At 48.5% G+C, this 26,950-nt stretch overlaps 9 protein-coding genes across 10 annotated transcripts; 3 read left to right on the top strand and 6 right to left on the bottom strand.

The window, feature by feature from the left end:
* Positions 1-4,008: 4,008 nt before the first annotated feature.
* On the top strand, positions 4,009-4,488 carry LOC6598493 (ctenidin-1). The gene has a single exon (XM_002023545.2). It carries the CDS (start codon positions 4,009-4,011, stop codon positions 4,486-4,488), a length of 480 nt encoding a protein of 159 aa, XP_002023581.2.
* A 3,312-nt stretch (positions 4,489-7,800) lies between these two features.
* On the top strand, positions 7,801-8,529 carry LOC6598452 (glycine-rich cell wall structural protein 2). Its single transcript, XM_002023543.1, has one exon. It carries the CDS (start codon positions 7,801-7,803, stop codon positions 8,527-8,529), a length of 729 nt encoding a protein of 242 aa, XP_002023579.1.
* A 1,616-nt stretch (positions 8,530-10,145) lies between these two features.
* On the bottom strand, positions 10,146-10,667 carry LOC113566590 (glycine-rich protein DOT1). 2 transcript variants are annotated; one of them, XM_026992883.1, is made up of 3 exons: positions 10,517-10,667; positions 10,271-10,384; positions 10,146-10,222 (listed from the first exon to the last, which is right to left on the bottom strand). In XM_026992883.1, the coding sequence occupies exons 1-3, from the start codon at positions 10,665-10,667 to the stop codon at positions 10,146-10,148; spliced, it is 342 nt and encodes a 113-aa protein (XP_026848684.1). The 2 variants fall into 2 exon arrangements, with proteins under 2 accessions (XP_026848684.1, XP_026848683.1); XM_026992882.1 differs by having other exon boundaries at positions 10,146-10,667.
* A 2,825-nt stretch (positions 10,668-13,492) lies between these two features.
* LOC113566595 (putative glycine-rich cell wall structural protein 1) lies at positions 13,493-13,858 on the bottom strand. The gene has a single exon (XM_026992903.1). It carries the CDS (start codon positions 13,856-13,858, stop codon positions 13,493-13,495), a length of 366 nt encoding a protein of 121 aa, XP_026848704.1.
* A 1,453-nt stretch (positions 13,859-15,311) lies between these two features.
* Positions 15,312-17,468, bottom strand: LOC6598450 (vitellogenin-3). Its single transcript, XM_002023541.2, has 3 exons — positions 17,161-17,468; positions 16,839-17,098; positions 15,312-16,296 (listed from the first exon to the last, which is right to left on the bottom strand). Exons 1-3 carry the CDS (start codon positions 17,441-17,443, stop codon positions 15,580-15,582), a joined length of 1,260 nt encoding a protein of 419 aa, XP_002023577.1. The 5' UTR covers positions 17,444-17,468; the 3' UTR covers positions 15,312-15,579.
* Positions 17,469-18,517: 1,049 nt separating this feature from the next.
* Positions 18,518-19,950, bottom strand: LOC6598449 (probable phospholipase A1 magnifin). The gene is made up of 2 exons (XM_002023540.2): positions 19,498-19,950; positions 18,518-19,298 (listed from the first exon to the last, which is right to left on the bottom strand). Exons 1-2 carry the CDS (start codon positions 19,933-19,935, stop codon positions 18,621-18,623), a joined length of 1,116 nt encoding a protein of 371 aa, XP_002023576.1. The 5' UTR covers positions 19,936-19,950; the 3' UTR covers positions 18,518-18,620.
* Positions 19,951-21,110: 1,160 nt separating this feature from the next.
* LOC6598448 (phospholipase A1 2) lies at positions 21,111-22,423 on the bottom strand. The gene is made up of 2 exons (XM_026992902.1): positions 21,998-22,423; positions 21,111-21,924 (listed from the first exon to the last, which is right to left on the bottom strand). The coding sequence occupies exons 1-2, from the start codon at positions 22,421-22,423 to the stop codon at positions 21,235-21,237; spliced, it is 1,116 nt and encodes a 371-aa protein (XP_026848703.1). The 3' UTR covers positions 21,111-21,234.
* Positions 22,424-25,099: 2,676 nt separating this feature from the next.
* Positions 25,100-25,843, top strand: LOC6598447 (filaggrin). Its single transcript, XM_026992871.1, has one exon. The coding sequence runs from the start codon at positions 25,156-25,158 to the stop codon at positions 25,705-25,707; it is 552 nt and encodes a 183-aa protein (XP_026848672.1). The 5' UTR covers positions 25,100-25,155; the 3' UTR covers positions 25,708-25,843.
* Positions 25,844-25,861: 18 nt separating this feature from the next.
* LOC6598446 lies at positions 25,862-26,356 on the bottom strand. The gene is made up of 2 exons (XM_002023537.2): positions 26,242-26,356; positions 25,862-26,186 (listed from the first exon to the last, which is right to left on the bottom strand). The coding sequence occupies exons 1-2, from the start codon at positions 26,354-26,356 to the stop codon at positions 25,927-25,929; spliced, it is 375 nt and encodes a 124-aa protein (XP_002023573.1). The 3' UTR covers positions 25,862-25,926.
* Between the last annotated feature and the right edge of the window lie 594 nt (positions 26,357-26,950).

Raw genomic sequence — 26,950 nt, 5'->3', positions numbered from 1 at the left:
CGATTTATCGGTTATATGTGGTATGAAAATGTGTGTGCATTGATTTTTTGGTTTTTTCATTTGATTTTGTTGCTGTAGCTGCTGTTGGTGTTGTTGTGTTTTTGTTTTACTTCCGCTGGCCGTCTTTGTTTGGCTTTGGATTTCAGCGCTTTTCTTTGTTTGCCTTTGGCTTTGTGCGTTTCTATTCGGCAACTCACGATCGCCGGCGTCAACGAGTCTCGCGACTGGGTTCGTTCGATTTGCCATGTGCTTGACTCTAGCTCTGGCTCTGGCTCTGCCTGGTGGGTCTTCGTATGAGCTTGGCTCTGGCCTTTGGGCTCCGAGTGCCTTGGCAGCGATAGCGGCCAGACACACACAGGCACAAATTAAATTACGTTTTTGTACGCTCGCTGATCGGTTTTATGTACACAAAAGTCTGAACAAATTATGCGTTCATGTGTGCGGCGTCGCTGGGGTCTGGATGGGAGCCGTTTAAAACTCAATTTTCTTGATTTTTTAGTTAATAACGATGATTTTTTTTATTGAGTATAGAATTTAAACCCTACTTGCTATAGAAATGGGCCTGGACGTGGTTGCAAGCCGGAATGATTTAACAGTCGGCCAATATATTAATAATAACAAAAAACATAATAACAATATAATAATAGACAGTATTCAATCCAGGAAATGATTTCTGATATGGCATGTAGAAAAAACTAACTTTAATTTTCATGACAATAGGTTTCATTAAGACAAGCTTAAAAATGGACACATTAATTTAAAAAAAAGCCTTATAAATTTACAATTCCTAATTATTCTATTTTTGTATAGAAAAAAGAGAAGACTTATTAGATAGATTTGGTTGACTTTTGTTCAAGAATAAAATTCTCTGAGATTAATAGATTAACTTGCATCGACTTCTGGTTTTTTTATATTTTGTAGATAGAACTGAAACTAATCCTTGAATGATCCTTTGTGACTCACATCCCAGTAAGTCAATCATTTGGAGCTACTATTATCCGGGGAGTTACGTTCCCACGATCTCGTAAGCGGTGTAATCGATTCGCCAGCAATTAACAATCGATGTTTTACGACCCCACCGATGATGTGATGATTCTCTGGCAATGCAGTGTAATTTGCTTAAATTTATACGAGTCGGTCCGCCATCAATTAGCTGTTTGGCTGGGTGTACTCGCACACACATTGGCGCATACATACATATGCATTTACATATGGATATGCAGCCAGTGAGATGGTTATTTATTGTCTTGCCTAATGGCCATAAAACGGGAATGCGAGTGCACTTGCAAACTTGCAAATTTGCTTGGACTCGAATTAATGCTGGACCAACAATTGAAATATTGGATATTACCCAGCAATGATTTATGAGTATCATCAATTTAAGTTTTAATGTCCAGCTTTAGAGCCATTGCCACAGACGGATGCCCGCCCTTTCTGACGGGATGATGACTCTGCCCCCCCACTGTTGCCCCCTCCGGCCCGTACTCGTATTTCCATTCACTTTTGTGGCAAACATTCAGCAATCATTTTTCGGATTCGGATTCGGATTCGGTGTTGGTTTCTATTTGTACTTCTGTTTACTATTGCACTGGTAATTTCATTTGGGTACATAGCTCGCAATTAAATATGTTAATTCTGTTGGTTTACTAAGTATAATGGAAGCCTTCAGCACCTTGAAGGCGAAGCGATGGGAAATAGTTTGCTATGTTCGGCTATTACCGTCTGTAATTTTATCCCATTGTAAGCCACTATATACATACATATGTATGCATATATTCGAATCTTGATCTAACAATAGGGTAGACATGTTTTTGTGGGCGGGGATGGAGTTGGGGATGGGGATGCCACACAAACGGGTTCATGTTTACGTTATTCTTCCGAAATCGTCGCCTTGGATCTCATCTAAGCTTAACTGAACAGATCTGGACTGAGATACTGCGATACTGAGAGACTGAGAGTGGGTTAACGAGGAAACCTTATACATTTCAGCCAGTGAGACGTTCTTATGCCTGGGGGGATAGTCGAGACTCATCATAATTCGAAATAAATAATTGACTTCCTTCTGTTTAAACAAATGAAATAGAAGATGACTATATCCCCAGGCGTGCTTCTATTACCTCTTAGACCAGAAACGAACATCAATTGATTTTTGGAGTCGGATTCCCTTCCCTACCTCTGACTCTGACAGCGTATTACAATCAGGAAACCATCGAATGGCGACAAGCTCTGTGGTCGGGCATGGCCTATCGGCTCTTCCATCTTTTTAGAGGCAATCTCTTGACAAACGTCTAGCATTAGCTGCTACTTGTTTCAAATTGGCTCGTTTCAGACTCGTTTCAGATTCAATTGATACATGTCCAATCCTCAAGAAGCCTCAAGATCAGTCGTTCTGTCGATCTGTCGTTGGGTCGCCAGCTTACAGCTTGAAATAGTGGCTGAACCATAATCGAATAATGCGATTATGAATATTCATCGACGGCAAACGAGTATGTAAATGCCAAATACACACACGGACTTGCGATATAGAAACAATATTTGTATTTCTTTTTTTTTCGGTTTCGTTTCTTTGTTTCGCATAAATTTCCATCGGCTTAGGGCAGGGCGTGTGCTGAAGAAGTGCATTGAACCCGTGGGCCATTCGTGTGGGCGGGCGAGAGAATAAGTGAGATTGTTTGTATTTAGTTAGTACCGATAACCAGAGGGAATACACAGGCAGGCCTACGGAGTCTGGCCATATCTAGCGAGCGGCTATGCAAATATATGCCAATCCGAGATATAGAAATAGAATAGCAGCCAGCGATTCCCAACCAACCGGTTTCATGTATTAATAAGCGGTGATGTGGAGTCTCACAGCGCTAGAAGTGGGCCCCAAGCCTCAAAATAGACAAACATAGAACAGATAGGCATATAGACTTAACTAGGCCGTAAAGCAGACCCTAGTTGGACCCTAGTTCTGAGTAAAGTATCTTCCTGATTTGCTTTCTAAGTGGTGGGCAGGCCTTGGGGCAAGCTTAAGCAGCACACCCGACTCTCCTCCAAGTGGGGTCCATTAATCAGTCTGACACTTGGCGTTGCTTCTGCTTCTGCTTATGCTTTGGCTCTGCCTTTGGCCAACTGACAAAACATTGATATAAATGTTGATTGTTGTTTGCCGTTTGCTGCGTTGATTATATGCCGATAATTTGTTTGACTTTCGGCCATAGGCACCGTGGTGCGTGCCCTTCTTAAAAGCGGAAATCAAATATAGTATATCCTCCTGCAACTGGAACACCTGGCATTCAAATACAGCCCAAAAAGGCACATTCTAAAACTGCATAAAAACGAGTAATTTCCTGGGACTCCCAGTATTGCCTCGATTTAGTAGTCCTCGACTATTTCCAGGTGGTTTCTAAAAGCGCTTGTAACTGATGTAAAACCTTACTCAAGGTTCGTTTTGCCCTGGATATAATTGAGTGCTAAGTATCACACTCCCTGCCCAGCCGCACGGTGCCACTGTGCAGTCTTGAGAAAACAAAAGATGAAGATCCCCGGCCGCAGAGCACGTCGCGCATGCGCAGCGATTAGCATAAGCAAACAAAAGAACTGCCGGCATCCAAGCATCAAAGCATCCACGCAGCCAGCAACAAACATGGCCACACGGACATGGGCATCTTCGGCATCTTCGGCATCTTCGGCATCTGATCGGTTCGGCTCGGTTCGGTACGCGTCGGCATGGAAATGTGGGTTATTACGAAATCGATAGCGTGCTGCTGCTGCGATGCCGCGATGCTGCGTTGCTTCTGCCGCGGCGTCTATCAATGGCTTCTAATTGGGCGAGGCGTTCGGCGGGTCCATCTCCATCTCTGTCTGGCCAGCAGCACGGGCATCTTCAATTCCGATTCCGATTGCGATTGCTTCGATTTCGGGGGTATAAATGTGCGTGAGTCTGCCGATGGTGGAATTAGTCAACGCTTCCGCTTCTCTTCGTCAGCAGTCAGCACTAGAGCAGCACATCGCATCGAAATCGAGATGAAACCCTTTGCCTGCATTCTTGTGATCCTCGCCGCCATCCTGGCCGTTGGTCAGGCCTCCCTTGGCGGTCTCCTCGGAGGTGGCGGTGGTGGAGGCGGCGGCGGTGGCGGTGGCGCCGGCGGCATTGCACAGCTCCTGCAGAGCAAATTGGGCGGTCTCGGCGGTGGACTTGGAGGAGGACAAGGCGGTGGCGGCGGATACTCTGGCGGCGGTGGTTACTCCGGCGGCGGTGGATACTCTGGTGGCGGCGGATACTCCGGTGGCGGCGGATACTCTGGTGGCGGCGCTCCCCAGAAGGTCATCATTGTCAAGGTCATCAGTGAGGGACAGTCCGGTGGTTACTCCGGCGGCTACTCCGGCGCCCAGTCTGGAGGCTACTCCGGCGCCCAGTCAGGTGGCTACTCTGGTGGCTACTCCGGTGCTCAGTCCGGAGGCTACTCCGGCGGCCAGTCCGGTGGCTGGAACAAGGGCTGGTAAATCCACCCAAGTCCACTTCCGTCCCACCCAAAAACCATCCTGAACCCCAACCATCCAAACTTAGTTCAAACTGACAACCAAAAAGCTATCCGAAGAAGGAGAAGAAGGAGAAACACGCGTAAATTTCTTCAATAGCTTAAGATTAATTTTTTTTTATTTTTTAGTACACATGTTTTTTTTAACATATATAATAGATACTTTTTGTTAGAATTTATGCAATCTGCAAGAAAATAATTTCCATTCTTAATTGAGACAGACTATTTATACTCGAAACCGGTTGAGGTTCTGTGGTTCTGTGGTTCTTCGGTTCTGCGGCTTCCTGCTTTGACCCAATGCCTGAGGTCATCGTTGGAGGCGATGCCACCAGTCAGTCAGTCGATTTGGTCGGTAATGGGACAGGGACTGGTCGGTTAGCTCTCAATTGAAGACCGAACAAAGGCAAATCAATTTGGGCCGTCTAGCACTTGGCCCGGTGCAGAAATTGCGCAACCAAAGTGCACTGCCATTGTGATCTGCTGATCTGCTGATCTATGTCTGTGTCTGTGGCAATTGATTGATCACCAATCTCATTCAGGCAAAGGCAGGCATTCAACCAGTCTGCCCTGCCACTCAGTCGATCGCACAAAAGGCCCAAATTTGATTTTTATGCCGCCCATGAAAATGGAAAACCATCAGAGCTGTCCGCAAAACGTGAAAAAGTCAAAAGGTTTAAGCGGTTTTCCAAGGGGGCTCCGCGAAGCAATGCGATCAGTGCACAGAAGCGATTTCTTGGGGGCTAAAAATATAGTTCTAATCTTCAAGCTCACGAATGCCGCATTCCTCGTTGGTTTCTTCTGGGGCTACACATCCAATTCGGGAAGCAGTTTCATTAGGAGCTAAGTCAGTCCCTTAAATACTCCTTGAGCAATTGGTTGTAGTTCCACGAATTGAAAGTCCTACTTTTTGAGGTGCTTTCATGTATATCACATGATGTGCAATCAAATTTGATATGCCTTTGGACTGACCGTGACATTTGGGTAGACAATGAGATAGAAGAGTTCACTTCGATTCAAAACTACATTGAAAAGAAAAATGCATAGAAGCTGGTCGTAACTTTGGCACATCAAAGATAAATGACCGATGCTCAAGTTTATTTAAGACAAGCCGGTCTTTCGTAACCGCTGATACTCGTAGTATACTCTTAGAGGGAAAAAATCCATTCATGTTTTAAGGCAGCTTGGTACTCTCTAGAGATCAGATCCTTGTTCTGAAACATTCTTCACTTTTAGCGAAGAATTTGTATTCTATTTGGGGACAAATTTCAGCCTGACTATAATCCTATCCGACGAAATAAACTTAGAGATTCAGAAGCTTGCCCCACAATATGAGAAAAATTGTTATTTTATTATTTTATGTCTGCCTTAGATGCTAGTTTTGTTTGATATAGAATATGCGACTATAGTAGATACGTAGATATAATATATGTATGTGCATATATCATACATGACTTCACATTGGAATAATTGTCCACTAGGGTATTCGAGGTTTGAAGTAAAGCGTGTATAACTAAAGAATTTTCATTCATTCATACTATACTATAGTCGTACTATAAATAATAGTATATTTGATAACATGTACAAAAAGTAATTTCCGCTGAAGAAATGGTCTATATTATCCATGGTTATGGACATTAATGATATATGTAGGTATGAAATGGGTCTATACAGATTGTAGTGTTATACTTGAGCATCAAATTTTAAATCATTTGTCCATTCAAGGACAGGATCTGCAAGGCGATTTGTGATTGAAAGTTGAAGTGGGGGTTCAAAGATCCTTTTGCCTTTGACAGGTTGGATAATAAAATAATAAAATTCACCATATTTATATTTAATTTAATTTATTTATTTAATTTATTATTTATTTATTTAATTTATTTAATATAAAATAACTGCTTGAAATGGCAAAAGATTCTTTTCCCCATTCCAATTTTAAAGGATACCAAAATTACGAGTCTTTTGATATTGGGGGGGGCAAAAGTTTTCAGAAATTGTTAAAGCACTGTGCAAAATCCCAAAGTTAAGGGTGTTTTCGACAGCGCTGTGAAAAAAGATCTAAAACGCGTGTATCAGGATGTAGCAGATGGCTTTTGGGGGCTTTCTTCTTGCTTTTCAATTAATTTTAGGAGAGCCTCAAAAGACAGTCTGAAAGAAACGAGTGCCAAAAATAAGTATGGCCGTTACTCGTCTTACTAATAATAATAATAATAATAAACGGAAATTAATGGGATGAAACAGTTTTAAAAATTTAAAACAAATTCCATATGTAATGGATGGGTATCATGGGTATCAAAAGCGTCGGGTTGAAAACTATACTTCCTCTCCTCTTCTGGGGTCTGGGTGGAAAATCCGACGAGGTGCTAAGATCGGTGATCCGACACCAGTCTTTGGTTTAGGATAAGTTGTGTATCAACACATAAAGAACATAAAGTTGCACCAAAAAATCGAACCCGAACTGAAATTGATTGATTGATTGATTGATCGATTGATTGCGAACCTATTTGCCAGACAGCACGAATTATGTGCAACCGTTGCACGGTAGCCAAAGAGAAACACACAGCTGGTGGCACCTCCGCCAGGCATCGGGCACTCGGCTGCTCTGCCGCCTGGCCAGATATCGTTCTGAATAATGGGCAGGCATCAAGAATCGATGGACCGATCGAAGGCTCCTCTCCTCAGGCTCTGAGCCTGAGCAACCGAACTCAATTAAGTAGTCTGGGCTGTTACACAAAAATGGCGAGCCAATAAATCGGTGATCATGATGCGGTATCGCCATGGATCGCCAGGGATTAACATGGATACCGATGCAGTCAGGTGCGCATGCGCAACGGAGTCTATGAGTCTTTCGAGTCTTTGAGTCTGGAGGCGTTGCCGGGCAGACTGCTAGACCCATTACTGGTGGTCGCTAACAAAGCGTACGAAATTGAAAGTCGATGTTGGCATAATGAGGCCCAAGCCAAGACACAGCCAAGCCGAGACACAGCCAACAGACGGGCGTCCGCCAGTGCAGGCGGCTTTGGCTTTGGCAGTTTTGGCAATTACATCTGATTATACGACTCAGCCGACGACGACGAAGCTGAGGTTGAAGCTGAAGCTGAACCTGAAGCCGATGCTGGAAGCCGGTGTTGGTGCTGAAGCTGAAGCTGAGGCTGATGAGGCCGGCTAGAATCTTAGATGAGCTTAGCTCTGGCTGGCAGCAGGCAGCAGGCAGCCAGGTGGTATAAATAGCCGAGAGTGGGCACAGTCGGAAATTAGTTAGTTCACGGCAGCTGCAGAGATGCATTCGACAACGCGACGTTTGGCCCTGGCCGGTCTCCTGGTGGCTCTGGGTGTCACCGCCTTTGCCAAGCCACATGGCAGCTGGAGCAGCGGAGGCAGCAGCGGTGGAGGCGGCGGTGGCTGGTCCTCGGGAGGCAACAAGATCAGCATCAGCGCCTGGCCCTCTAGCGGTGGTTGGTCCTCTGGCGGAGGAGGAGGCAGCGGCGGCGGGGGCTGGAAAAGCAGTGGAGGAGGAGGAGGTAGCGGCTGGCAGAGTGGCGGAGGAAGCAGCGGCTGGCCCAGTGGAGGGGGAAGCAGTGGATGGTCCTCGGGTGGAACCTCGGGCTGGCCCAGCGGTGGAGGCGGCGGGAGCTCTGGCTGGAAAGTGAGCTCGGGCGGCGGAGGTGGAGGCGGATCCGGCTGGTCGAGTGCCTTATCCGGCCTATCCGACTGGAAGTCCCAAGCCTTGACAAGCCTCAGCAGCCTCAGCAGCGGCTGGAAGAGCGGTGGTGGCGGAGGCGGAGGCTGGTCAAGCGGTGGAGGCGGGGGCAGTGGTTGGAAGAGTGGCGGCGGCAGCGGAGGCAGCGGCTGGAAGAGCGGCGGCGGCGGGGGCGGAGGTTGGAAGAGCGGCGGCAGCAGCGGAGGCAGCGGATGGTCCTTGGGCAGCAGCTCCTCGGCCTGGCCCAGCAAGAGCAGCAGTGGCTGGTCCTCCAGCGGCAGTGGAGGTGGCGGCGGCTGGAGCTGGTGAAGAGATGCGCGATCCATACGACGACAGGCAACGAGGCGACACTAGATACCACTGCTCCACTTGTACATAACATATGTCTTCTTAAGATTAACCACCTTTTTTTTGCATTTCTTAATATGTCAATAAATTTTACAACAATGTAATTGTGATTGCGAGCCTGGACTAAGTAGAAAGGAGCAAATAATCTTTGCCCAGAGGTGGTGATAAATGAGTTGGAGCCTTACTATTACTACCCGTATCTGAATTTAGAAGGTTACAAGAAACTATTGATGATAATCGTATTTAGATGGGGAAATATTTCTTCATCTCTTATAGACTTTTAGATTCAGAAGCTCAGACAGACGGAGAGACTCTGTGATATCACACTTTTACAAGTGTATTCCAAATCTCACACCGCCTCTTTCGCTCCCAAAAAGAAGAAAAACCTGTGGCGTCCACAATTTCGAAGATACGAAAACGCAGAACTCTAGAGAATGAGCCTTTTTACGAGAATGCCGAATATCTCATTGATCCGATTATTATTATAGCCAATTTACCCCTTCCACGCCCTTACTTATTCTCTGTCTTTCTCTTTTTCGTGCATTGTGCGCCCTCTGGAGGACGCGAGTGAGATGTAACGGCTGGTGTTGGTGTGAGAAGTGTGACTGCGATATCAATTTCAAAGAGTATAAAAGGATAGTCCTCAGAGAATGTCCTCAGGTACATTCTTCCACCTTTAAAGGGAAATGCTAGCTGCATCAAAGAACCAATTTTAGCACTAATAAATATGTATATTTCCTCTTCTCCAAATTCAAAGCATTGGAGACCACAGTGTGGTGCGAATTTTAGTTCGAAATCTGCACTTCGTCATCACATTATGATACACATGGTATTGGGTTTTTTCAACTTCTCCGTGTTCCCCTGTTCCGCTTTGTCTTCAAAAACGTCCTCAAAAACCTTTTAGCAGTCGCATGTCGTTCGGCATGTTCTCTGGCTTGAACATATCCTTCTGCCCCTGGCTCAAAGTCTTCCAGATAGCGGATACCCACTGTTTTGTGGCAGGGATTCCAGTGTGAAATGACTGATAGCTAGAGACCCTTCGGGAGCGACATGACTCTTCCGGGATGGCCTTCTGGGCAGCCATTTGGGACTTGGGTTGAGTGACGCGCCCCTTCTCGATGACAGCTTTGGGCAGGCAGTGATATATAGTACATATACTTGTCTGTCTGTAAATTTCCCATATAGGGATGGATTTTAAAAAGCCAAGGCTAATGGGAATCAACTTTTGAGCTAGAATTTGAGTAAAAAGTTAGTCATTAAATGGTTCAAAGAAGCAGAAGCGACAGCTGTTCGACATGTGGCTGATTGAAAACTGAGGTCCGATTTATGGTAAGGTCGTGTAGAACGCTGTCTACCTTGTACTTTTCTTTTTTACTACCGAACTACCGAAGCAATAAAGAAAAACCACGACTTAAATGCATACAGTTTTTTTATTAGTAAAAAAAAATAGAAATAGGAAAAAAGTTGGGGCAGAAAGTTTGGATCAAAGAAAATTAGAAGGATTATAGGGTCTCTATCTCTATGCCATGGAACACATATCAGCATCAGCTGAAGGGGTGGTTTGGGGTCGGAGTGGCCTACCAGCCTCCACCGTGCTTGCCACCAGCGCCTCCTCCGCCGCCGCCGTGCTTGCCACCGCCGCCGCCGCCATTTCCTCCCTGCCAGGAGACGGAACTTCCACGATTCCCGGCCAAGGACTTGCCACCGCCGTGTCCACCGCTGCCTCCGCCATTTTGCCAGCCTCCTTGGCTGCCTCCGCCATTTTGCCAGCCTCCTTGGCCGCCGCCTCCATTTTGCCAGCCTCCTTGTCCTCCTCCTCCACCGCCATTCTTTTGCCAGCCTCCCTGTGCTCCTCCGCCGCCGCCGCCGCCATTATTTTGCCAGCCTCCTTGGCCCAACCCGCCGCCGCCATTCTTTTGCCAGCCTCCTTGGCCGCCTCCGCCGTGACCACCCCCGCCGCCGCCATTATTTTGCCAGCCTCCTTGGCCGCCTCCGCCGTAACCACCACCACCCCCGCCACCGCCGCCGCCCAGCAGTCCGGCTGAGGCAAATGCGAAAAGCATGCCGCAAAGGAAGAGAACGAGTAGAGCGCTACGCATCTTGATGAGCTGCGGATTGGTCCTTGGATTGGAATTGGAATCGGAAATCGGATGGGGCTGATTAACTACCGCTGACTGACTTCTGTTGGAACCTTAGCTCCACTGATGATCCAGCTGGGCCCAGAGCTGCGTTTTTATAGCACTTGCCACGGAACTAGCTGGCTAACACATTAGCTGAGTCATCCAGCGCCCGATTTGGCATGGAAGGTGGCTTATTCCTATTCCCATTCCCCCCCTTCCCTCGCCCTGTTGGCCACCTCGAGAACCGCTGACGCTCCCAAAGGAAGGCTGAGAACTGCACTCGAAGTCGAGCGAAAAAGTCTACACAATGCAATTTTCTGTCTGTTCAAGTACGGCCCACAAAGCGCATACGCAACGTTCGAGCATCTGAAAATCGCGTATACGCCACCGCCACCGCCACAATCGCCACTGACGCCACGTCGTTGTCGAACCACTTGTAAATCGCTGAGCCATAGCTGCATCATTAATTGCAAACAGTTTACACATTTATCCACCAGAGCCTTGCGATTTGTCTATGCCCTGAGCATCTTTTGACTGTGCCCCGATGGAAACCCTACAGAAAAACATACTAATGCGTACATTAAATATAGATGAGAAAATATAGAAATCTGTACATTCCGCAAAGACGAACAACGGTCCCCCCCCCCTACAGGATTTTTTAAAAGGGGGATCTTCTATGCAAACCCACTAGGCCCCTAAAAATAGATCGATTTAGTATGAACAAAGTTAAGTCGGTACATCACAGCCAACATAAATTGCCACCATAGAGAGCATTCAATATACGGTCTTAGTGAGACGATGAAAAGCCATATTTATGTTTATTTTTCGTTTCGATTTTGGTGTTCCCATGCAATATTTGCGGCAATTAATCTCCATTTTCACTGCGGCCATAACCGCAGCCGCAGCCGCGGCCGCAACCGTAGTACTTGCAGTGGCAGTGGCAGTTGTTAAATGTGTTTGACACGACTCCCATACACATAGACACCAGCACACTCCCAGCCACAGACCAGGCCCACTGCGGCACACACGTACAGGGTACAGTCGGACAGTAGTTCAATGTCAATTTGCATGCAAACACAGCCAGATGATTGCTCAAGTGCATTACTTACCATAAATTTCATCAGCTATGCCACCGCCTGGGTCGACCTCCTCCTCTTGGCTGGTAACGCGTGCTGCACACATCGGAGGCATGACCCAGAGCCTAGTCCATGTGGCGACCTCTACCTCCAGCAGCGAACCATAAGAGACTTGTCTTGGCTGCACACCGTGGGACAAAATTCAGGTAAATTGTTCTAATTTAGTCAAGATCACATATGAATAGATACAAAGTTCACACCTTTATGTACGACCTTAAGCAGAAGATCAAATATGGTATCCGAGAGTCTGAACTAGACCCACCAGATGGAGCTTCCTGTGGCAGTCTCCAAGAAATCTCGGAAGACATAAAGAATTTAAAGTCCAAGAAGGCCCCTAGCGATCCTTCAATAGACCCACACAGGGCGATACTTTACCTGTTGATGATCTTCAACGCATCAGGCTAGCTTAGTTTCCCAAAGAATGGAGTTTGCCCCCATAGTTATGTTATCAAAGCCAGGAAAGCCACCGGAGGACCTCAAGCGCCTCATAGACCAATCAGACTCCTCTCGACTTTAGGCTAATTACTTGAGCATTGCATCCTGCGAAGTGTTCTGGAAGGGATTCGTTTTCAAACGTTTCTTTGGTTATATTTGTAAAGACAATCATTTTGTGACGGACTCATCCAGCTCGTCGGTTGATCGGATCAAGAATGCATTCAGAATATCACAATACCCTCTACAGAAAGATTTTCCTCTGAGATTCTATGGTTTCTGGTTCGCTACGTCCCATTTTTCTATATTTCATCGATTCGGTGGCTATTTGGAGGTATTTCGAGATTGAATATTGGACTGTTCCATAGAACTAGAACTAAGTGTGATTCTTAGTCCGATAAAAGTGCATTCAAAGGCGGAAACATAGGGCATTCCAAAGTGCTAAATGGTCAGTGTGCCCATAGTTACGCCCATAGTTAAAAATTTGCCAATTTAACAGAATATTGATTCCTTTATCAGATAAGAGTCTTTTTCCTTTAAAAATCGAGTTGGAAAAGCTCTTAAATGAGCAGAAAACTGAAAATTGTTTGCTGTGCCAGCACTCAAGTCCGGCACTCAATCTCAGAAAATTTATAGATCTACAAATCTAAGAACTCTTTTAAATGTCTCTTGTAAATATGCTAAATGGCCCACTGTACTGTGTGGCCCCTGCCGCATCTGCTTCTTTGGCTATTGATGATGATCTCGACTGAACTCCAGTCGCATCTCCACCTTGAAAAGATCCGACAGCAACAACGATGTTCCACAATCATTTTAAAAATGCATAAAGCAATAATTATTGCTCAGTTTTTCTCAAGTTTAGAATGTTAATTGCCGACGATCCATAATTCAAAGTTCTTCTGAATAATGTGCATATGTTAGAGCCGAGGCAGATATGAGGTCGAGCCTGGTGCGAGAAGATGATCATGATCCCCCTCTAATTGGACAACTTTCGGATATTAAAAGTCGAAGTCGAATCAATTTACGATGCAATTTGTATTTGTTGCAAACAAAATCATAAGACAAAAAAATATGAGTATTACAAAACGTTGGTAAACACAATAATATTATGATACAAATTCAGAATGAATCAAGTTCAGTGCAGGCCGCGAGAGAGAGAGGGGGAAGGGAGGGGGGAGGAAGGAGGCAAGGATGGGACAGGGAGTGGGTTCAGGGGTTGTACGGATCTGCTGGTATTCACCACCATCCGCTGTTGGAGCCGGAGCCGGACCATCCATTGCCCCAGCCGCTGTTGCCGCCCCAGGCGTTGTTGGAGCTGCTGCTGCCGCCCCAGCCGCCAGAGTTGCCCCAGCCGCCAGAGTTACCCCAGCCTCCTCCACTGCTGCCGCCCCAGCCGCCTCCGCCGCCGCCGATCTTGATTACTTTAATGACCTGGGGCTGGGAGGACCAGCCGTTGTTCCACCCACCACCACTGTGGCCGCTGCTCCAGCCACTGCTGCTGCTGCCCCACGGATTGGAGCCCCAGCCAGAGCCAGATGAGGTGCGGATGAGTCCGGCGGTGGCGCCGGCGACCAGAGCGCAGAGCACAATGAGCAGCTTCATGTTCTTGGGGTTGTCGGAGTCTTGCTGGAGTCTTATGGTGCTGCGTTGCTGTCCTGATGGGATCCTGATTGGTTGGTGTGCGTCTCGAAGTGTGGCACTCGAATGATATGGATGCTTGGCCGGCATTCGGTATTTATCGCAAAACTGCGTGCCCAGACCCAGACCGAGACAGATCTCGTCTGGGGTTGGGCATCGCGCGTCAAGTCGAGAATCCACAAAATAAATCGCACGGGACGGTGGGTGGGTGGCTGGGCTGGCTGGCAGGGGCATGGGGATTGTGATTACGATGCTGTTTGGGATGAGGTGTTGCCCTGGTCGAGTGATAAACAACCGAAACCAGCTGCGACATAGACACCGCAACGCACCGACGACGCCAGCCGAGGTAATTGCAGTTTATTAAACCACTTTGAGCGTCCGATTCTTGACCAGGGTCAACTGCTTTACAAGCCACCAGCTGACACCTCTCCCAAAAACAGAGGCACAGGCAGAAGCAGAAGCAGCTAGCCAACTACTCAAGCAACCATGTGGCCACCAAGTTGCAACATTTCTCGTACATAACTCACACGCTTGATGGATCATTTCCTCGCCTCGCTTGTGGCGGAAACTGCAAAAGCTGCCGCTGCCGCTGGCTCTGACTCTGCCTCTGCCTCTGCCTCGGAGCTTAAGCTTAAGCTTAAGCCGCGGACAGGGGACAGGGGACAGCCGACAGCCGGACTGCGAAGAAGCTGGCGTCGAGTGAGTCATTTGTCATGCTGGCAGATTTTGCCACAAGCAGAGACAGTCAGACAAAGACGACTCCAGGTGAAGGGGCTGGCTGCCGCCTGCAGTGGCACAGTGGAAAAATCTGTCGAAAAGTTACCTCGAGCCCTTGTCATTTCCTGCTCGCCAGACGACACTCGCCAGAGAAAGGACTCCGTCAAGATCTTAATTAATATGACCCTGCCAAGTCAGGCATGGCAACCCTATAGATACAGCCTCTTGGGAATGCCATTCATATGGTAATCAAGCACATTGGAAGTCGTCTAATGCTCCAGCTAACATTGTAACCACCTGATTCAGATGACAACTTTCGACCCATAGCATCTAGGACATCCAGCCCATTTAGGAGTGAACTCATTCCCAGCGGCACCCCGCTCCAGTGGAGAGTCAAGTCAACATTCACCAGTGCTGTGTGGCTGACCTTAGCTGGCAGTAAAGCATCGTCTGGATGGCAAGCCAGAACCAGACGACATCCAATTCCAATTTCCCCCACTAACCGATCCCACTGTACGAGTCAGCCGGGGCGCCAGGCAGTCAGAGAGACTGACTCGAGTCAACAATCATCTGGCAGCGCGGAGCTCGTTGCATGCCAGGCGGGACGGGCGTCGTTAGTGGCGACACTGCGGCCTCTTTACCACAAGCTGGTTGTCTCCTTGCCGCTTTGCATAAGCACAAATAATAAACACGAATTTAATTGAATTGTCAACGCTTAGAAGGCAAATTGTATTTTGCTTATCGGCCAACCGCAATCGGGCCAGGCCCAGACCGAGACCGAGAGCGAGAGCAGGCCGCGTTAGCCAACAACAGAGTGATAGAGAGCATAAACAAGAAAAACAATAACAAGGCCTTACTCTAGCTCTAGCGATACATATATGTGCATAGATATGCAGTAGAGATTATGTTTGAGAAGGTTATATTAGAATAGGAAAGGAATAGGAATAGGAATAGGAATAGGGATAGGCTTAGGACTGGCTCGGAGTCGAGGTCGGGGTAGTGGTCGAGTCCGGCCCATTGGGACAGACGCCGCAATGCTCATGACTCATCGTGCGCACGATGTTGGCATGCTTGCCGTACGGGGATGTGCCGCTGACCTCCAGGAAGTAGTTGCCCCGGATGGTGGTCGGCGCGGCGTAGCCCATGGGGTGCTCGTTGCCCGGGCAGCGGAGATCTCGCAGGCGCTGCATTGAGTTGCATCGCGTGGCCATGAAGTTATGCTCGTTGCCGGGAAAGACGGACTCCGCGTAGTACTGCCAGGCGCGGGCATGGGCACAGACCACCGAGTAGCAGCCCTCGGGCAACGGATGGATGCCGCCCGGATAGAAGTCGGCGTCCCCCAGCGGATCCTTCTTGCCCAGCACCCCCGGGTTGCTGTGTATCACGTCAATGAAGGCGGCATCGCCGCGCAGCAGGCCGGAAAGAATCTCGCCCTCGTTGAAGCATGGCTTGGCCGGGTCCAGGCCGGTGATCCGTGGTATCGTCTTGCCCGTCAGACGTTGCAGATGGCGACCCGCAGAGCCCACAATGTGAGCGCCCAGACTGTGGCCAATAAGATGAATGTTTTCCACGGGCACCAGGTCCAGCAAATGGACCAGGCCATGGGCAATGTTCTCGCCAATCTCCTCCGTGTTGAAAGCCGACCATGTGTACAGGGTGTCCACGAACCGAGCCGCATCCACAGCCTAAAAGTATAGGGTACTTTATATATTTTACTCTGATCATAACTCTGTTTATAGAGAGTGGGTTTCTGGTATATATATGAACCCCTTACAAACTGTTTTTTGGCTTCGTGCCAAATGAAGAGTGAGCGAGAAAAAAACCCGAAATGATGATACCTGCCTTGTTCGGTCCGTCTTGGGCGAAAGATTCGATGTTATGAGAAAGCTGAGACGTGGATTCGAACTAACCGAGTGCCACCGAATCTCAGAACCGACCGAATCCCACCGAGTCGAATCGTGTCCCTCAAAGCACCACCGAGTCCCACCGAATCTATTCGGTTTCGTCTCACTTTTTTGAATAAACTGTGCTTGACAGAAGTCCAACGCGAAGGCAAACGATGTGTTGTAGTGAATGTTTTAGGGACTTAACAGAGCAGATCAGGTTTCTTGTTATACAATTTTTGCATGGGAGGGCTTCTCTTCTGGGACTTGTTCACGAACTCCACAGACATGGAAGAAAACTGATCCGTTTCGCCGTCTGTCAATGCCCAGGTCCCCGAACTTACCACAAAGTTGACATCACCGCGACAATTATAGGCCTTGGACAGGACATCTATGGTGTCGGAGCCATTCACTGTGGTGGTCCAGCCGGTGGCCAAGATGACGACCTTCTTCTTGGGATTAAACTCCGGGCTCTTCCACATGGATTCCGCGTCGGTAAGCGCAAAGTTGGTCTTGGTGCAGGCTCCCTGGAGCTGGAAGTTCATCTTATTGATGTCCGGCGTAAACTTGGACTTGATTTTATGCGAGGACAGGGCCTGGGAACCTGCCAATTCGCGAACATATTTCTCACTTAAGCCTCACTCTTGGAGGTGGAGGTCTACTCACATATGAAATTGAGAGTGCTGGAGACATACTCAAAGGGGTAGCCGGCAATCAACTGCTTGCTGCCATCGAGCAGGCCCTGGGGAGTGGGCAGGAGGCTGGGATCGATGATGCTCGTGCTGACGGAGCCAATCGAGTCTATGACATCGGGCAGGGTCCACTCAATGGACTGACTTGGTCGGGCCAACTGGACCACAAGCAGTCCCATCAACAGTAGTCGCCCTGTCATCTTGGCCAGGCCATGGCGGCCCTGATGCTGGTCATGAATGCGTCTTGGGTTACCCATCCTGGACGGGAGCTGAGCGCGCACTGAGTGCCGGAAACTGCTCGACAAAAGTATTTATAGCCCAGGGAGCCTAGCATCACCTTATATATAATTCCATATCGATGTGTTGTGTGTTTCATGCGCATCACAGCAATCAGATAAGGTGCACTTGTCACTTAATTAGTTTCCATTTCGATCACACTCATTCGCGCGCTCGATCGCTTGGCGGCGTCCCCTCCCCGCTGCCGCTGCCACAGGCACTGCCGCAGCCAGAGACGCAACCGAGCCCGGGTCTAGAATCGGAATCGGAATCGAAATCAGAAGCAGAAGCAGATCTCGAGACAGAGATAGAGTGTGGTGGCAACCTGCAGTCGCATGCCCAACACTCATCTGCATAAATTTCAATTCCAAACCAACTCAAAACTCGGATCAGCGGCCATAGGAACAACAAGCGACAAAGCCAAGGCCCACCCGATACGGCTAACACTCTTTCTTCGGACTATTCTCAATGACAAGAGTTCGAAAGTGATCCCACTGGTCTCTGATCTAACGGCACCGAGGGTCGAGAGCGAACTGATTAGACCCGCACACAGATTGCATTCCGCTTGGGAGCTCCATAAATAGACGCAAGCTTCCTCATCCAGCCGGCAAGGTCTGCTCCCCGGGAGTGTATCAAAATATAGGCAGAGTCTCACGTATACGACATCAAACGACTGCCTGCTGCTGGTTACGACGACAGCGCCATATTAATGCGGACCCGTTTCCGACCCATTGCTCATTGCCCGCATCGGATTCACATTCTCCATTCTCCGTTCTCCGTTCTCAACTCGATGTTCCCGATCCCCAAGCCATTGTTATGCTGTCGACGTGCACCTGATAATTATCGGTGGGTACGCCCTGGACGCTGGTACCCCCTCCAAAGCACCAAAGCCCAAAAATACGTCACCAAAAAATTAATTCTGGCTTCTCTGCGATTCCCAACGCGAGTCACGAGGTGGGAGGTCTCCCCCATAAGAGCTTGGATGATGCACAGGTATGGATATGAATTCACTGGGGAATTTCCCCTAGTCCTAGTCCTTGACCAGTCGACAAAAGTACAAATCGAAGACATTTATTCAATGGATCTAAGATATAAATTGCAGGCTTATTGGTTAGGGGAGGACACTGTCCACCCTCCATCCGTGGCCCCACTAGAGTCCTAGCAGGCTCCGCACTGGCTATTGCTTGCGGTGTAGGCCTCGGGGTTTGCATTTGTGCCGAACGGCTCTTCGTCGTTAGCATCCACATAGAAAAACCCCTGATCACGGGCACTGGCGCCGTAGCCCATGACAGCCCGGGTATCGTTACAATTGCGTCCGTCCCAGAGATCCGCGTACCGACCGCAGCTCTTGCCAAGGAAGTTATTTGTGTTGGTGCGGTACACCGTCTCGGAATAGTACTTGACGGCACGGTCGTGCGAGCAGCTGACCGACGCCCCGCAGCCGCTCTTGAACGCAAACAGTCCCTCGACATAGAAGTCAGCGTCACCCACGACCTTCGGTGTGCCCAGAACTCCGGGATTCGTGTGTATGATGTCGACGAACTCTGCATCGCCGCTCCGTACGCCCCCCAGATTGTTGCCATCGTAGAAACAAGGATTGGCCGGGTCCAGGCCCGTTACCCGCGCCAGAGTCGCTCCTCCAGACAACTTTTTGAAGTTCCGGCCGGCCGATCCCGCAATCTGCGCCCCCAGGCTGTGTCCCACCAAGTGCACTTTCTGAATCACATAGGATCTGTCCAGCTTCAGCAGGGCCTCCGCCACATACGCCCCGATAGCCTCCGTGTTCAGGGCCGACCACGAGTAGAGGGTGTCAATGAAGTCGGCTGCATCCAGCAACTGGTGAAGAAAGAAGGCAAGTTGACCATTTTAGATATCAGTAATTAGTCAGCTGTGACTCGATCGGATATTGTGCTGTGGAGGAGTACTTTGAAACATTGTGGTTAACATTTAAACAATCACTTGGGGGGGAAAAACTATCCGGAACGAAAGGTACAATCATCTAAGACGAACTTGGATCTAGTCAGTGTCACTTTACCACAAAATTGGTGTCGTTGCGGCAGTTATAGGCCTTAGCAGCTGGTCCACTGTTCGAATCGGTAATGCTCGTCCGCCAGCCCGTAATGAAGATGACTGTGGGCCGATCCTGGTAGAAGCCCGGCGCCTCCCACAGCTTCTCGGCCTCAGTAAGCGGAATGCTGACGTTCTGGCACTCGTCTGTGCGCAGAAGGAAACTCATGCGCGACATTTCCGGTATAATCTTTGTCTGGACAAGGCCTAGGTCAACGATTGTGCTGCAAAGTTTGTTGAGCTGGGAGAAGGTGATGCCCAGCGGAAGCCCAACGAACACTTGCTGCAGCGTATCCTGCAGCTGTTCCAGCCGCGCTCCCAAGTCCAGTCCTTTCTGGGTCTCACTTTCACTGGAACCAGCCAGGCCCAGGGCCAGAAGAAGCAGCACCGGAGTGAAAGGTGTCATGGTTGTGTGAGGAGACCTCAGCCCTTGGCCACCCTTTTATGCAAATGTGGGCCGATCCAGAAAATATTTGCGCAATTAATATTAATCTAATATTGAGGGCTCCTAAAGATATCCACTTTATGGATTCTCTGTAGTTATTAGTTTCGTGTTCCTGCAGGGCTGCCAGCGATACTGAGAGCCCACAGTGGCTGGTTTTCTGTAAACACGCTACAAAAATCATAACATTCTAATTCAATATTTTGTACATTCATCTTTTAAGCTACGACTCCCAAAAGGGACGCAATTAAATCATTAAACAAATTGTTTAGAAATCATTAAGCAATAAAAATCCGAATAGCTTCGTCTAATACACTCCTTCTAATGTTGACCAAATATTTTAAATAATTATTTGGTAAGTAAAAAAAGAGAGAAAAGAGTACCTACGACCATGAGTTATGTTCTAATGTTAATTCTTGCACTTCGTCTATACTCTTTCCACTTAATGACCTATTTAATTAGAATCTTACAGGTCGTAGCAGCCTCTCTCTCTCTCTCTCTCTTCCCACACCAATGCCAGCCGTTACAACTCGCTCGCATCCGCCATGGGGTGAACACTGAACGAGGAACAGTGTGTGTGAGGGAGAAGAGAGTATGAGAATGAGTACTCGGCGTCAAACAGGACTAGGACAGACCGACAGACGGGTATAAAAGCAAGGAAAATGAGTGATATATGTTTGTAGGTAGACCAAAACGAAGATCTGTTCAACACGCTTCAGAAACAGAAATCTTAGCTTTGAACAACGATTAAACGCATACCTAATACTTAATTGAAGTACACTTTCCGAACTTTGCAACGAGTTTTCGGAAAACGAACCACTGTGCACTGGTTTACAGCTGCCTTCGTTGTCACCTGCGACAATAAAACCCTCTACGGTCGTTAAAAGTAATGCAACTACAATGAGAAAAAACCTACATCGTATACACTGAGAAATGCTCAAAACCATGCTAGAAGTTTTCTTCTATTCTGTTTTTTCAGTCTGGCTATAATAGTGATCCGGTCTTATCGAAATTCTGCAATCTAGTATGTGGTAATTCCCTTGATTTATTAGGTAGAGGCGGAGGAGATATCACAGGTTGCTCTTTGTCGTATAGTCTCTGAGATCTAGGTGCTCATTAAGACGGACCAACGGACAGGGTTATATGGACACGGCTATTGATGCTAAATATACTTTATTGGGTCGGAAACGCCTAACATACCCCTATACTCGTTGAGTGCCGGATATAATCAGTTTGACTTGAGGCTTAACGCCACTGAAAGGCCTAACAGGCTCCGCACTGGCTATTGCTTGAGGTGTAGGCCTCCGGGTTTGCATTTGTGCCGAACGGCTCTTCGTCGTTAGCATCCACATAGAAGATCCCACGCTCACGGACACTGGCATCGTGTCCCATGACTGTCCGGGTATCCTTACAATTGCGTGCATCCGAGAGATCCGTTTCCCGAACGCAGTGCTTGCCAAGGAAGCTATTTCCGTTCGTGCGATACACAGTCTCAGTCCAGTATTCGACGGCACGTTCGTGAGAGCATGGGACTTTTTTGACCGTCAAAATCCCGCAGCCGGTCTGAAATGGAGAATCTCCATGGACAAAGAAGTCAGCGTCGCCCACGACCTTCGGTGTGCCCAGAACGCCGGGATTCGTGTGTATGATGTCGACGAACTCTGCATCGCCACTCCGTACGCCCTCCGGATCGTTGCCTTTGTAGAAACAGGGGTTGGCCGGGTCCAGGCCCGTTACCCGCGCCAGAGTCGCTCCTCCAGACAACTTTTTGAAGTTGCGGCCTGCCGATCCCGCAATCTGCGCACCCAGGCTGTGTCCCACCAAGTGCACTTTCCGGCTCACATAGGATCTGTCCAGCTTCAGCAGGGCCTCGGCCAAATACGCCCCGATGACCTCCGTGTTCAGGGCCGCCAACGTGTAGAGGGTGTCAATGAAGTTGTCTGCATCCAGCACCTGGCGAAGAAAGGCAAATCAGGTGTAGCTAGTCCGCATGTTTACATGTTGTAGAGGTATGAAAGTTACTTACCACGAAATTGGTATCGTTGCGGCAGTTGTAGGCCTTGGCAACAGGCCCGCTGTTCGACCTTTTTATGTTCGTCAGCCAGCCCGTAATGTAGATGACTGTGGGCCGATCCTGGTGGAAGCCCGGCGCCTCCCACAGCCTCTCGGCCTCAGTAAGCGGAATGCTGACATTCTGGCAGTCGTCAGTGCGCAAAAGGAAACTCATGCGCGCCATTTCCGGTGGATCCAATGGCGGAAAAGCGCCCAGGTCATTGAGCTGGCTGCATAAATAACCGAGCGCTGAGAAGGGTAGGCCCAGCTTGATCTTAGCGAATAGTTTGTACAGCTTGGGCGGCGGTTTTAGAAAACGATTTTCCCTGGAATCACCGCTGGACGGAGCAACGACCAGGCCCACAGCCAGAATAAGCAACACCGGAATAAAAGATGTCATGGTTGTGTGAGGAGACCACGGCCCGAGGCCACCCTTTTATGCAAATGTGGGCCAATCCAGAAAATATTTACGGAAATAAATCTAATATTCATGGCCCCCACAGATATCCACGCTCTGGATTCTTTCGCGATGAATGGCCCCAGCCGCTCCAGTTTCGTGTGCCAGTAGCGATACGGAGAGCGTGAGCGGTACACGTGCCCACGCTGCCAGAAGCGGGCCCCGATTCGCTTGCCCAACCAGGCGGCTTTCCCACTCGACGGAGGATCGCCTGGCGGAGGGGGGCAGGGCATTGGCAATCGCATAATTTTCGTAAAATATTTTGCGTTAGGAAATGCAGCTACTGCCAAAATGCGAGCTAACTAATAACTGCTTTGCTCCGACTACCAATTACCGACTACGACTGCGGCTACCACTCCCCCACTCGGCCCACCATTGTGGGTGTACAACCACACTGCACCACAATCTGCGGCGGCTATTACATTTGTAATGTTGTAGCCCCACTGCCCCACACTCCAGCTGCCTCCAACGATGCCGCTCTGGATGTTTATGTTGCTTTTGTTGCCGCCGTGTGCCGTCACGCGAGCCAACAGCCAAAGGAGTGTGAGTGTGAGTGTGAGTGAGAGTGAGAGTGCCGGGAGCTGGGCATTTGATCGGACGATTCACGGCTTAATCTTCCCTAAATGATTGTTCATGTGCACGGTACGTTATCGATAATTTATCGCAGCTAAAAAGTTTCGCAAATTTATTCCATTTGAAAGTTAGATCATTGGAGCACTAAATGGTATCTTTACTTTCTAATCTACCCATACCATACACCAAAAAATATTCACCAAAATGATCTGATATGATTTCTGAGTGTCTTTCTCAATCGTAATGTTAAGGCCTCCACTATATTGTGGAAAGGTATTCCTGCAATGTATATTTGAACTATATTTCAAGTCAGAGCACCCAAACGTCGTGTGGATTTTGATTGTCTTCATTTCGGCGAATTGTTCGCACATTTCACGAGTATTGTACGAGTATTGACGGCAGCTACAATCAGCCAGATGTTATACTTATTGTGCATGTAACGTTGGCTATTTTGCTTCGCTTTTTACCTATTGCAATCTTGCCAGATATTCGTTCGTGTCCGTTATGGGTTATTGTTTGGGTTAGTGGATTGGGTGAGTGTGTCAGCGATCGGGCCTAGTCGTACTCGCTCGCTCTGTTGGCTCGAGGCTTTTGGCTTTTAATTGCAGTCAGAAATCAATCAATTCCGACTGCTCCAAATCTTTTTGGGTTGCCCCTGTGACTCAACAAACGCACACCAGGTTAGGTGCCAAGAAAATGTACATTATTTATAAAGAAATCACCCTATATTTAGATAAAAAGCCTCAAGAACAAAGCTATCTAACAAGTTATTTTTTGTTTAGCTTAGGAAATAAAAGGGCAAAAACAAATGGAAATACCTAAGAAGCTAAGCACGTTGCAGATATACAAAAAATGCTGTAGGGCACGGGCTTAAACTGCTAATTGTATCTGGTATTGTAATTGCTTTCCCGAACTGCCATATCTCTCAGCGAAAGACTGACTCGGTAGTACGGCTATAAAGCAGAAAAGAAACCTCTTCCGATGTCTCCTGAGGGCTTCTAGATGGTCGTGCCTGTTTCCAGGATGACCACGAGGCCCAAACAGAACGGTAGGCCCAGGATCAGAAAAGTACAGGCATCAAGGGGTAACATTGCTCAGCAGATGGCAAGATGCTACCTATTGATGGTGTCTCCAAACCGCTTTCCGCATGGCATAGATAACTGGCTGTTCAAACTACGGCTACAACTCCCCCAATCATATTTGAACTTCATTTGTTTGGTCTCGCTCATGATGTGCCAGCTGGCAAGTGCAATTTGTGGGGGGGCTTTGCACAATGAAGATCTCTTACTGCATTGTTTGGGGCGAGACCCCAAGACAGAGACAACAAGTCAAAATGTGTGCGTTTGGTGGCTGTGGCTGAGCCTGCCATTCTATTGTTGATAAACTCAATTAGTTGGCCAATTGACGGACTTGTGCCAAAATTTGGGAGCTTCCGCATCGGCACCTGAGATCCGCCATAGATAAGAGGGAGAGAGGCATAGCGGACATAGAAGGGTAGCAGGGAGGGGGGATGGGTGATTGTGGATTGCGCAACAAGTTTACAGCCGAGAACAGCCTCAGACTAATGGCCGAAAAAGGCAAATGCGAAAATATTACGTATACGCACCATTGCAGCAACAGGCTATTCAATGGCTACGTCGGCATAGGCATCGGCATCGGCATCGGCGTCAGCGTCCACGTAATGCGGAGTAAGTGCAGCAAATTATCAGCTCCAGCCGAACGGGCCGAGCGCCAGGGGGCAGGCAGCAGGCAGGCACCAGGCACCAGGCAGGCAGATGTCCGTTGCAACATTTTGGATGGCATGGCCCAAACGGAGCAACTCAAGCCAAGCCAAACAAAAGCAAAGCAAAGCGAAGCTGCTGATGTTGCAGTGCCTGTTGTTGTAGCTTTTGTTGTTGTTGTGGTTGGAGAATGCAGGAAAATGCAGCACGTACACATGTGTGTGTGTGTGGCAAGGCAAGGCCCGAAGCATATAAAATGAAACAGAGTTTGCCAAAAGAAATTAGTTGATTCGAAACATTTCGCCGCGTCGGTTAAGCCCCACTATCAGAGATTCAGACTCAGATTCAGATTTCTGGAATCCATCCTCAATCAAAGACAATATGTTCACGTACCGCCTGAAGCTGATGCTCTTGCTGGGCCATCTCTTGGCCGGCGCCCAGTGCTCGCCCATTGGCGAGGACTACGCCTCGGGCGTCCCCTCGGCTGGCCTGCTGGGCAACTACGCCGGCGGCCTCACCGGCGGCGAGGCTCTGTCCAAGCTGGACTTCTCCCATGAGTTCTCCAGCTCGGAGCACGACCAGCTGGGCGCCCTTGGCGATCACCTCGGCGAGGAGAGCTTCCCGGCGGACTACGGCAGCAGCGATGCTGGCGAGGAGTATGCGGAGGCCAGTGAGCTGCACTCCCACTACGAGGAGGACCACAAGCCGGTGCCGGGCATCGACCATGGCAAGGGCGCCTTCAGCTACAGCAGCCTGTACGAGTTCAAGGATCGCGACGAGCACGAGCTGCACCAGCTCCAGCACCAGGCCCTCGAGCAGCAAGTGGAGCACGAGCAGGAGCACGAGCACCAGCACCAGCAGCTGGAGCATGAGCATCTGGATCTGGAGCACCAACTGAGTCTGGATCCCCACAGTCTGGATCATCACTACTAATGCTGTGATAGTCAATCCAAAATTTAGCAAAACGCTCAATGATATCCTCGTTAGCAAGTTTTACTCCATTCCTCCTCTTTTTTTTGTGCTATTTTGTGAAGCGATATTTGAAATAAATCTAAGTTTAAAAGAATACCTATATATATTCGTCGTTTTTGGGTAACTTGAGAAGCTCCATAATGTGAACACCAGTGGATTTTTGGGTCCTGCGTCTAGCGTCTAGCGTCCATGGGCCTTCACGAGTGGATGTTTGAGCTGCGAAAAGTCCACATTGTCGCTGATCACGATTCGGGGCTCATGAGCCGGGAGATGGGGCTGGGGCAGCGTAGAGTGCGGCAGGTGCGAGGACAGACCCTCCACGTAGAAGTGGGGCCACGGCTGGGAGTACACACTGCTGGGCACAAGCAGAAGAGTCTGTGCCTCCGTATCGGCGGCCAGCTGCAGGACTCCGGAGCTTATGTGTATAGCCGGTCCATAGCCTGAGAAAATACTTCAATACAGAAGGCAACCAGTGGCTGCATTGCTCATACGCACCGTGGCCGTCGAGTGTCGAAGGCAGCTCCTGTTCCACGGCATGGCCCGCTGTCAGTGTAACGACGACTGCCACCACCATCGCCAGAATGGGCAAATTGAATATAATCACTGGCATTTTGCTGTGGGCCTGGGACTTGGTCTATTGGCCGCAGACAGCACTTTTTATAGCCACCTAGGGACGGAAGTTCTTGGTCTTGGCTGAAAGCCCATCGGGGTTCGATCTTTTCGGTGGCGTTGACACTGTGTTTTCTTGCTGAACTTGGCACACAAATTGCACGCCAACATGACGATTAAGATCAGTTTGCCAGCTTGTCTTCCAAATCTTTAAACAGATCTCTGCAGCTCAAGGATCTCTTGAATACTTCTGCAGCGATCTTTCTGCATTCGTTTGCCCCCTTTTGAGCCTCAGTTACCAGAACTGCACAACCGATAGATCTGTAGAAAACCCAGTGACTCTTTCACAATTCAATGATCTCTCATTTTGGCGATCTGATCTGAATAGAAATTACTCTTAATTTCTGGAATACATGGATGCATAGACACATGGATTGCATGGAAGAAATTATTAAAAGCGGCACGAACACTTGTCAAAAATGACATAATCAAAACGTACAAAAAGCAAATAAATTTCGTGGATATACCAGTGATCTAAGAATCAAATAATTTTCTAAAATTACCCAACCAATCAATCAGCATTTAAAGAAGATCG

The sequence above is a fragment of the Drosophila persimilis genome, unplaced genomic scaffold (genome assembly GCF_003286085.1).
Source record: "Drosophila persimilis strain 14011-0111.01,24,50 unplaced genomic scaffold, DperRS2 tig00000793-arrow-arrow-pilon, whole genome shotgun sequence".
NCBI lineage: Eukaryota > Metazoa > Arthropoda > Insecta > Diptera > Drosophilidae > Drosophila > Drosophila persimilis.
Note: the sequence above shows the minus strand (reverse complement) of the source record. Positions and strands in the feature narration are given on the sequence as shown.